General features: G+C 36.0%; 1 protein-coding gene across 1 annotated transcript; it reads right to left on the reverse strand.

Moving 5' to 3' along the window:
* On the reverse strand, nt 1-8,762 carry LOC129918416 (alsin homolog). The gene is made up of 6 exons (XM_055998930.1): nt 6,156-8,762; nt 5,644-6,098; nt 5,452-5,588; nt 820-1,821; nt 432-759; nt 1-372 (listed from the first exon to the last, which is right to left on the reverse strand). The coding sequence occupies exons 1-6, from the start codon at nt 8,383-8,385 to the stop codon at nt 328-330; spliced, it is 4,197 nt and encodes a 1,398-aa protein (XP_055854905.1). The 5' UTR covers nt 8,386-8,762; the 3' UTR covers nt 1-327.
* Between the last annotated feature and the right edge of the window lie 2,853 nt (nt 8,763-11,615).

The raw sequence follows: 11,615 nt of genomic DNA on the forward strand, positions 1-11,615 counted from the left end.
TCTCAATGCGATTTTTTTTAGCGCAAAAAGAGTTAAAAAAACAAAAAAAAAAAGAAATAAAATAAAATTTGAAAATAATATTAATAACATATTTTTTACTTATCACGAATATAATTATATACCAACAATAATTTTTGTATTTTATTTACATATACATAAATCTTTATCTGTCTTTTCTTTTCTCAAAATATATATTATTATGTGTTGTTTTAGATTGTATATGGATTTGTATGTTTCTTAGAAAATAAGCAACAGGAATGTTGAAGATATCGTTTTTTTCTTTTTAACGAGAACATTCATTTGGTTAGCAATTTATTTGATTTGATACTATGACTTTGACAATTGGTTTGATGTGATGTGTTCATATGCTGCCTGCAATGACAAATATTATTAATTTCGATTATTTTTAATATTAGAATTGGAATAAATACCTTTATTGTTGTGTAGCAATAACCTGCTAGACCAGACATTTCTGATTGAAAATTTGAACCTCCTGTTAAATCATCTAATAGCGCCAATTCTGCCCCCAAATGTGGTACTCCGGCTCGAAGGACCAAAAACAATGCCAATGGCATCATACTATCTGCCGCTAATATCACAGAGTTTTCCATTGCAGCATATTTGTGAGCTTCTGTTATAAGTTCAACGGATCGTTCGATAACATTCAGCATGGCTTTGGGACTGTACTTTTTTTGCAGCTGTTTAAGCATTGCTATAGCATCGTGAAAGTATGCATTCGACACTACAACAAGATGGGACCTACAAAAATGTGTTTTTTTTTAGTTTTTTTTTGTAATTTTTCAAAAGTGACTAACTTACTCATCCAGAGACAAAATCTTTGCAAGTTCCTTATCGGAGAGTTTGTCGACATACATCAAATTCTGTCGATATTGCTCATCCTTGCGACTGTACTTATGTGCATAGAGAACAAACAAAATGGAATAGATTCCTTCGGACAGGACAATTGGATAGAGTAGGCTGATATGGGAAATAACTTCTCTAGATCCATCAGTTGAACAAAAATCTTCTGGCAAAGCTGGAAACAGCCTCCTCACAAAATTATACACCCTCTTCGAAAACGACTCCCATTCCTGCATCGCTTGCTTGGCTAGAATCGGCGTCGGCTTAACCTTCCACGAGCCGTATGAAGTACAAAAGCAATTCGCAATCTTTTGATTTAACAAATGCAATGGATGATGTGGATCTTTGAATGCTTGTCCAAGATACTCCTTAATCGCAGTTACATCATCATCTGTCAGAGAGGTCACGCCAAAACTCGGAACAAATTCTAATCCATTCGATAATGTCGAGTGTATGGTTGTACTATCAATGGAACTACGTGTACTAGTCGAAGTGAGAGAATCAGTTGCCCAGCATTCAAGTTGAGCATTCAAAAAACTACTACTCAAAAGATTATCCTCATTGAATGATATATCATATTGAAGGCCATCCCAACTATCATTGAGAGTCTCCTGGCTGTAGGACTTCTTTGGTTGTGATTCATCCGAGGTGAGATCAAGATAACTAGCTTTGGCCGATGGTGGCACCAGTAAACTGTTCATCGACTTGAGACTTATTTTATCCAAACTCGACGAATAGCCCATTGATATGTTTTTTGCAAAATAATGCGTCGACGAGGGAATGTTCTCGAGATCCTTATTTTTCTCGCGATTCTTTTGATTTGTCATAAATACTGCTATGCGATTCCAGAGTAATTTTGTCGAAGATGTGGAATCATTCGATCCAAAGATTTGCTCTTCGAAATTATCAAAGAGATTGCGCCATTTTCGAGAATTGTCCACAACCAGTTCACCGATAGATCTGGAAAATAAGAAAAAAGTGTAAAGCGCATTGGAATTGAACGAAGATATTAGTACCATTGAATAATTATATATAGAAGTGACACCGATAGTTTCAAGCGATATACATTTTTGGCAATTAGATGTACTAAAAAATCCCGAAAGGGAATGGAGCTTGTCCTAGATATTTTGAACACTGTCATAACTCAAACAAAGTGTTTTTTTCAGAAAACGAGTTTTAAATCTATTTTTGTATGGAAAAAGTTAGTTTCTAAAACAAAACTAGTGCTCCTTTCTGCAGGACTAAAGATTAATTTATTCCAATATATTCTGCAATAATAACTCAAAACTCGTGATTTTTGAGTTATGACAGTATTCAAGTAAATGATATGATATAATGGATATGTACGTGTAAGGAATAACAAAAATATCGAGACAACAACTGAGTTGCTTCTCAATTTTGCCGTTCTTGGTTTGTATCCCAAGAAAGGTTGTTTTTTTTTTTTTTTTTTTGTTTGGAGACAAACTCAACGTCTTCCAGGCATAGAAAAGTGAATACAATTGTATCGAATTCGATACAAATGAGTTTGTATAAATTCAATACAATTTTTTCTGTGTCTTAAAAATTCTTTTGCAATCTAAACTTAAAAAAATAAATTGCACGACTGGGGTCGCACGTACTTGCTCTTATGCTTAAAGTAACTATAATGTTAAAGCTTTTTATTCAAGAAATTTTAAATTTGATATTTTGAAGAAATTTCATAAGTAGTATAAAAAAAATTAAATCTGTTTTTATAATTAATAAAACTCTGTTTTAAAATATCTTAAAAAAAAAAACAAATATGCCATTTTATTTCTCGTATAAAAAGGTATTTTTAGAAAAAAAATTTTGAAAATTGTAGGAGCCGTTTTTTAAAAAAATAATTTTTTATATATAAAATTTTTTTAACATTTTTCAAAAAAAAAGTTGGTATGCCATTTTGAAGAAATAATTTATTTACACATAAAAACTAAATTTCAAAATTTTTCATTGATCCGTTTTCAAAAAATTGATTTTTCAAAAAAAAATTTTGAAATATTTTTTAAAAAACCAAAAATGCGTTTTTTGAAAATTTTCTAAAATTTTAATATTATCTTTACTTACACACTTTTGTATAAAAATTTTCATTTAAATCGGGTTAATTTTGTACGAGATATTCAGAAACGAAAAAAACCGTTCTATGACAGGTACCGTTAATAACGGTACAAAAAATATTTTTTTTATTTAAAAAGTTGGCCCTTATGTGTAGTACTACACACAAAAATTTTAATCAAAATCGTTAGAGCCGTTTTTGAAAAAAATTAACTTTTCTATTTCCGTTATATGGCAGGTACCGTTAGTTTTGGTCATAAAAAAAAAATTTCAATTTCCCCTCTAGGGAATCACCAAAAACTGCTAACTACCAAGTTTGAAGAAAATCACTTCACTCGTTTAGGCTGCAGCTCCAGATAGAGACAGACACACAGACAGACAGACAGACAGACAGACAGACAGACAGACAGACAGACAGACAGAATTGCCGGACCCACTTTTTTGGCATTCTCCATCATCGTAATGTCATGTAAAATTGTTATCTCGAGTTCGATTTTTTTTACGAATCCTAAACTTGCCCTATAGTACCTATATCGCAAGTAAAAAAGGAAAATGGAAAGAATTATAACAAAGACAGATTTATTTGTTTAAGTTTTAATTTAGTTTCAGATATTTGAACCATAATAAATATTACAATTTGAGTCTAGTGACTTGTTTTCTGAAAATATTTATGAAACAGATCAAGCTATTCTATTTGTTCGACATTCATCAGCAAATATTGTAAAAGCTGTTCGAATCAGATAATTTTTAAGTCGAAATGTCAAAACTGACTTCACTCTGTCAAAGTAAAACATTAAGCCCGAAGAGCTGCAAACTTTTATATGGAATACGCATGTTAGTGTAGATTTACATAAAATTTCATGAAGTTCAAAGAAAGCATGTTTGTCTTTATGTTGGATACCTATGTGTTAAAACTATATCTTTTCATAGAGTTGTGCTTATTTTCAATTTTTTTAATACTTCTTCTGTGAATATGTTCTTCTTCCCATATTTATTTTATACTGAAAATAAATACAAATTACCCTTAAACGCAGAAAATAATGAAAGGTATATAGAAAACTTAAGAGTACCCACTTGCAAATAAAACATTTTGATTAAGTTTTATACTAATTTTTCGGGTGAAAAAATATATTTAAATGCAATTGGACTCATTTCAGTACAATACAAATTAAATTTTCAGTACAATTAAAAAATGTCATTTTCCATCCCTGACGTCTTCGTCTCGTTTCTTCGCAAAATTGCAAATCAGTCAACAGACCAAAACAGTAAGGCGATTTGGTTCAAACTTCGTAATTCCCTAGAGGGGAAATTGAATTTTTTTAGCGATACCAGCTATATGACCAATATTTAAAATTATAACGGCTCGCACTTTTCAAATAGTTAATATTAAAAGTTTTGAATCATTACACTGATTACGAAATGTTAAGTACGAATTCCACTATAACCTCAAAATCTGGATGTAGCGTCAAAAATAATTTACTCGTATCTTTCGACTTTCAGTCATTGCAAGAATTCTAGCATCCTCAATAATCCCCAATTTTCGAAAAAATTTTTTGAAAATGGGTCGATGAATTTAAAAATAGCATGCCAATTTATTTTGGAAAAATGTGTGAACATTATTGAAACGGGAGGATTTAGAACACAAAAAGTTTTTTTCACTATCCCAATTTAAAGGGAAGAGAGAATGAAGTTAGGTTTTATAACTTAAATTTAATTTCAGAGCTATGGTATGAAAGCATTTAGTAGGTATATGATAAAAGCGTGTTTTTCAACCTGAAACCAAAAACAGTAGTTTTTATACAGATCAAAATTGAAAAATAACCTTCAATCATGCGCAACATAATTCCATTAAGTACTCTAAAATAAAATTAAAGCTATAAAATCTAACTTTTCATTTCGGTCATAAAACTCAAAACCCATGTGGCAAGGACAAAAAGAAGCAATTTGAATGAATACAAGTTAAGAAGATCCTTGGTCTGAGCCACTGTTTATGCAAAAATATAAGTAAACGGATTCCAATAAACAGATCACATGAACCTAAATTTTATAACTTGACCAAACGTTTTCTTCTCCAAAACTCTTTCATAATATGCGGTTTAGGAAAAGCCATTACAAAAAACAGCAAGTATACGCCACAGTGTATGTGGACAACGTGCAAATAATGTGTACAACAACTATAGCCGGAATGCTAACACACCCCTATCGAAATTAAATGAACACTTGTACTTAATAATAGAACAAAATGTTCATTTTCTTGTCGTCAGTGTTATAAGAATCAAACATTTGAAAATTCAACTTTAAAACAGAACAAAAACATACAAATTGAACACAAAACAAAACCAATAGAAATAATCAAAATATAAATAGCATATTTTATTAAATCGTAACCAAAAAGTCTTTTCAGGGATTTTTTGGCTATTGAATAAAAAAAACTAAAAAACGCCCTATCTTATTTATAGCGGATGTTTTTTTTCAGGTGTCACTTTTATATATGTATAATTATTCTATGGTTTTACTCACTTGGGAAACTTCGGAAAGTTTCGATTGATTGCCACAGATCCAGTTATAACTCGAACATCATTCCAAGTGCCACTTAGGTGACCACTTATTACATTTCCAATCATGTTGCACTTTGTAGCATCATCGTCATCACCATCCTGCAAAAAAGAAAACATTGATAAATATTCTAGACATGGTTAGTAACCAACTCACTCCATCTATAGTCCCATGCGGCATGTAATAGGTCCCCTTTCCTGCCGGTCCATGCATCGTGAGTTCCCCCTCAAAGTAATAATCATTTTCAAAAACTGCAATTCCCTGCCCAGTCAACTCGTCATTCACAAATATCCCCTCAAAGTAGTCGCCATTCATGGTTATACATGTGCCTGCTCCCACTCGTTTGTTATCGGCAAACATTCCCATATACTTATCTCCGCTAATCATGTCATCTAAGATCCCATATCCACTCTTCGAATTGAATTGATAGTCGCCCACATAAGTGTAAGTATTCGTTCGCAACAAACCGTGTCCATGGAAGAGACCATCTCGGAAATTCCCATCATAAACTTCGTTGTTATTCATTTCAAAGCAACCGTAACCATGGAATTTGCCAGCTTTGAAATTGCCCTCGTATACGCCAACCGATGGGATTGCCATTTTCCCATGACCTGGAAAAATACAAATTAGATTCAACCATTTAAGATCAAAGAGAAGGAAAGACTTACCTTCAATTTCTCCATTTCGAACATCTCCAAAATAGAATTTCCCATCTGGATACTCAAGATAGCACTTGCCATGCATTATTCCATTCTTCCATCGACCATAGGCATGAACCTTCGCATACTTTGGATGTTTGCTACTAAACACATACGCAGTTGTCCTAACATTCGATAACTTCCCCCCAGGACGTCCCAATGCTGACATAATACTCGACTCCAATTGATCATACCACAGAACCTTATCTTCATGATTCTTCGCCTCTAAACTAAATGACTTTTCAGGCGTAATAATCTTCAATCTGGATTCGCTCTCTTTTTTGACCCACACAGCGACCAGAGGATATGTATGCAAACTGGTTCCGGCATATTGACATAGACAATCCGAAAAGAGGATGAAGCAATTGGTTCCCAAAGTCGTCACTCCACTGTACCACTTCAATGGAACAGTAGTTGGGGCAAGAATAACTCGTCGATGCTTCTTCATAAATGGCCGAATTTTCATATTCTTCTCATTACGCAGCCAAAAGTCATAAGTATGCTCGGCCAATTCGATGTCAATTCGACTTTGACGAGAGAATTCCTGCCATAAGAGGAGCTTCTCGTTTAACTCATTCGACGCTGGTTCCTCAGATTGATTCTGAGCCAATGTTTCGAGAAGTTTGACAAAATTCGAAATCTGACCAAAGGGATGGGTGAATAAATGCTCCAACATTTCCTTGGGAGCAGATTCGACACCAAACGAAGCTTGACTAGATTGTCCAAAGCCATTTACAGATTTCAAATCGCAGTAAGACTTCGTATAGTCCTCGAATATCTTTATTACTTCTTTGGCATTTCGCAGCCATAAAATCTCCTTGAAAGAAGGACTATCACCACGATAGAAACTCTCCAAAGATTTGCAACAAGCAAAAAGTGTGTAGAGAACTTGCAAGTAATTCTGACAAATCTGGGTAAATTGCTGTTGAGACTTTTGGAGAGCCTGCAACGATCGAATGACTGCCCTTCCCCGCTGACACAAATGCAAACATTGTTGAAGGGAAAGGAGGAATTGATAATAGGCTTGTTGGAATGTAAAGTCGTTGTAGAGTGTAAAATCTCTGGCGGTGAGAATTAAAGGAATGTTCTGAGGCACATTCGACACATGCATTGCCAACAGCTGGCGTTGAGTTATCTCGCCATTGTCTTTCTCCAACCTCTCACCGTTTAATTTAAGCAAGACAGTTCGATAATCCCCACAACAAGCTTCCAAAACATGGGATTCTATCGAATCCACTGATACAGTATCCAAACGAAGTTCTGCCGGTGAACTTAGTTCATGTTTGCCATTCTGTAACTGTTGACGGGAATTCAATCCCCAGTGAAACAACCGCCCATCGATAGTTCGAGCGATGGAGTGCTCCCTGCCTGTGGATATAGCACAGACTCCGATTTCACAGAGATTAAGGACATGATTGATCCCAGGACGTTTGATATGATCACCCGTCCCAAGGACTCCATTATTCGATGCCCCAAACGAACAGACTGTCGTGTGGAGTAAAGCATAACCACACCGAAGAATGTCTTGGATATTATCTTCAAGGCACATTGCGGCGTCACTCTCCCGGCTGCTCAGAGAGTTCTCTGAGCATCGTTCCAACCGGGAAGAGTTCCCTGGCCGATTGGAAGCTGTTCTTTGCGAGTTTCTTCCAAAATGCTCGCCTTCTTTGTCACAATACTCATTCTCAACAATGACAATGAAGAAATCATCTCCAGAACTCACATCGAGAATTGGTTTGTCAAAGGATTTGAGTCGGATTGGCAATTGACAATTGAAGAGTTCGCCACAGACACCCATGGCGTAGACTTCGCGCTTGTCAGTGACGAAAACCGCTCCGAGAGAATTGCATTTGACTCGATTAATTCGAATGCGTTCCTCAGCGATTTCTAGAGGATCGAATGAGATTTCTGTCCAGCTTAAATCTGGATTTCTCGATCGAACTAGACCGTAAATATCGACAATATAGAATCTTTCTTCCCACATGTCCATGTCTACTATGTTACGGAACATGATATCGAGAGAAAGTTCATTGTTATCGTTTTCAGTGGGAATCTGTGCTTGAAATACGATTCCATGACTGAGAAGATAGATTTCATCTTCTGTCGCACAGATTCGACTGACAGGACCTAAATCTTGGCTGACAGAGGTGCTTTTTAATTGCAAATCTCTGCCATTGTGGCAGAGTATAAATGGATGCATTTTTTTTGTGTTGCTTCCAAAAAAACAACCTTGAAATTTTGTTTTTGTTGTTTTTAGTTTTCGTTACGCAAGATATGTGTTGTTTAGTTTGAAGAACAGCAGCAGAGGATAAACCAAATTCTTTTGTTTTTATTTTTGTTGTCCATTTTTTTTTTATTGCGTAGGTGGAATGGTTGATTGAAATTTTATGTTTTTTTGTTGAATTGTTGAACACAATTTTAACGTTATGAATACATATTTAGGGAATTATAATATAATTTATTATTTATTGATAATGGACAGATAGGAAAATTATACAGAAAATTTGGAATTTTTCATGAAAATCAATTTTTTCTTTCAATAATTACGAATTACAGACGAAGGAAAAATTTTTTATGGGTTTTCTTTTCTTTTTTTTTAATATTATGACACATGACAGCTGAGTGGATGACAAATATGTCAAGTATTTGTCAGTAGCCATGTTTTTGTTTTGATTGTGAATTAAAACAATTGGAATTGGATCAAGTCACAATAGTGTTTTTATAGTGGGATACAATTCGGTTTTTATCGTTTTCTTTTGAATCTATTTATTTGAATTCAATTATTCTAGCTGCGTTCCTTTGGAAATATTTATCTACTGCTTAGTACTTAAAGCTGCTTTGAACTACTTTTTCAGTATAGCAAAAGTAGTTCAAAAAAGTTTTAAGTACTAAGCAGTAGATAAATATTTCCAAAGGAACGCAGCTTCTATTATTTGAGATGAAAAAAGAGTTATTAAGGCTTGGCCACACCGGAGGGTATGCGGTAGCGGTACGGGTAGAGGTAACGGTACTTGTATGAAAAAAATTCCAAACTGACATATCAACGTTCAGATGTGGAATTTTTTTCATACAAATATCGTTACCGCTACCCGTACCTCTACCGCATACCCTCCGGTGTGGCCAAGCCTTTAGGTGTGTTTTTTATTACCACCGGGCTTAACTGGACAAAAAAAAAAAAACGCAGCCGGGGCTAAGCAATTTACATATGTTAAATACAACAATACCTAAGTCCCTTGGGCTTAGCTGTTAAGCCCGGATATTTCTCTGGGCTTAACTTTTAACAGTTTTAAATCTGTGCTACCAAACTAATTTTTTCATAAATTGTTTAGAATTTGTTTAAAAACATGAAAACTGACGTTTGGAATGACAAAATGTATTTAACTAGTTTTCCTGGCATACATTTTTGTATCTCTTTGTAAAACATACATAAAAAAATACAAGAAAAACCCGAATTGAATTGAATTGAATTTTATTGAGTCTTCAAAGTTAGGTTACATTTTATATCTTATTCTAACAATAGCTTTTATTGTACTAAAGTGGCTATAAAGTATTGCCTTCTTTTTCGAGTATTTTTTTTGTAAAGCCTCGTGGCTGTCAGTATTTATATAAAACTAAATATATGGTTGGACTGCTTTTGCTCATAAGCATTTAGTTGAATTTGTTTGTGACGGTAGTCACGAAGACATATATACAATAAACTTAACCTATCTTAAAACTACATATATACGAAAACTGGCCAGTGCAGTGATATGCTTAATATCTAACATATTGCTTGAGATTTTTATTTTTTTTTTCGTTTCTTTTCTTTTTTGTTTCTTTTGAGTTTATGAAGCGAGAGCGCCATATATACATTAAACATACAAGTAAAATCACATTGTAGCAAACAATAAAACCCCCCCCAGGTTTTCACCTTGTCGTGGTGGGGGGGCTTACGTTTGGCACTCCAGCAACCCAGCTGTAGGACCAAACAAACTAAGAAAACCAAAAAACAGAGATGTTATCTAAATTAATGAACAATTATGGATAAAGTTGAAGAAGTAGATAAAAATCGAGTGGGGATATTCACTCAAGTGTCGGCAGATGTCACGGCTGCCGGCGAGGGCTTGGTTTTGAATAAAACTAAGTCGCCAGTGACAACAAACAAAAACTCAAAACAATTAGGAACTATTGGCGCTCCATCCTGTAGCAGGCCTACTGCCGGTGGGGTTGATGAGATATTCTCTGCGTATCTCATGAACCTCACCAACACTGAGGACGAAACTGTGGGAACTGGGGAGAGAGAGATGTCGTCGGATGAAGAGAATCGTATTCTCAATGACGACGACTTTCAATCCCTACCCAGTTCAGACAGCTCGGACGCAGATGTCACAGTGGCAGAAAACCCTGCGATGGGCATGGACATTGACAACCCACTAGACAAAACTTTGGCCAAAACCCTGTCATTGACAGGAGCCAAAGTTACGTCGACTCCGGACAAAAGGAACAGTGAACCTACCAAAGTCTGTAAGGATGGCTCAGACCCCACAAAGGTGCTGAGAAACACCGGACCCGAACAGCGATGCCCAAAAGGGCCTACATCGACTCATAAAGGAAAGGTGCATCCAAATAAGCAGAATAAGGTAGGGGAGCCAACTCCAGATCTCAAAAAGATCGATAATGCGAGGAGAACCGTACGAAGATATGGCAGTGGTGACCAGAAGAAATTGTGTCTGCGAGACTGGAAAAGATTGAGTTGGGCCCGCAAACTTCTTGCGAAGTTCGATGCTAAAAACGAAGCCCCAAGCGACACAAAAGAAAAGAAAATAGGAAAGAAAAATGACCAACATCGCGCCTCCACCTCAAAAGCAGCTGCAGCCAGCAACCCAAGGGTGATACCGGAAAACGGTCCCAAACACTCTAGGGTCCAAGATGCTGGTGAAAGCAATCGCCAAAAGAGAGGTAGGCAAAACGACACGTCGTCCCCGAAAGAAACTGACCCCAAGAAATATAAGTCGGCAAACAGTGCTCAAACACCCATAAATATTCAGGCGGCAGTTATCAATGCAGGGAGCCCAGAAGGGAAACTAACCAACGAACAGTGGTCACAAGTGGAGGTTAAGCTTCTTGAATTCGTCAACGAAGAGATACTTGCCTCCACAGGTTTCGTTCCAACCTTCGGGCCACTATCGACAGTAAAAGGCTTCAAGGTTCTTGCCTGTTGCGGTGAACCTACCCTGAACTGGCTCAGAGATAAAGTGGGCTGCATGAAGGGGTTATTGGACGGAGTTACGCTTAGCGTTGCTCTTAAAGATGACCTCCCCACCAGACCCAAAGTCCGTATTAACGTACCGGGCCCCAATATCGACGAGACCACCCTTGAAAGGTACCTAAGAGCGCAAAACCCAAGCCTCCCCAGTGCAGACTGGAAAGTCATGCAAATGGAGGCACCTA

This window comes from Episyrphus balteatus, chromosome 4 (assembly GCF_945859705.1).
Source record: "Episyrphus balteatus chromosome 4, idEpiBalt1.1, whole genome shotgun sequence".
In the NCBI taxonomy this organism is placed as follows: Eukaryota; Metazoa; Arthropoda; class Insecta; order Diptera; family Syrphidae; genus Episyrphus; species Episyrphus balteatus.

Bases quoted from the DNA above. Each gene is read 5' to 3' on its own strand.
- LOC129918416 (XM_055998930.1), bottom strand. From the start codon at position 8,385: ATGCATCCATTTATACTCTGCCACAATGGCAGAGATTTGCAATTAAAA. The intron at 1,822-5,451 runs GTGAGTAAAACC...CTTATTTTCCAG, and splicing joins AACTTTCCGAAGTTTCCCAA to ATCTATCGGTGAACTGGTTG. The intron at 373-431 runs GTATTTATTCCA...TTGTCATTGCAG, and splicing joins ATTGCTACACAACAATAAAG to GCAGCATATGAACACATCAC.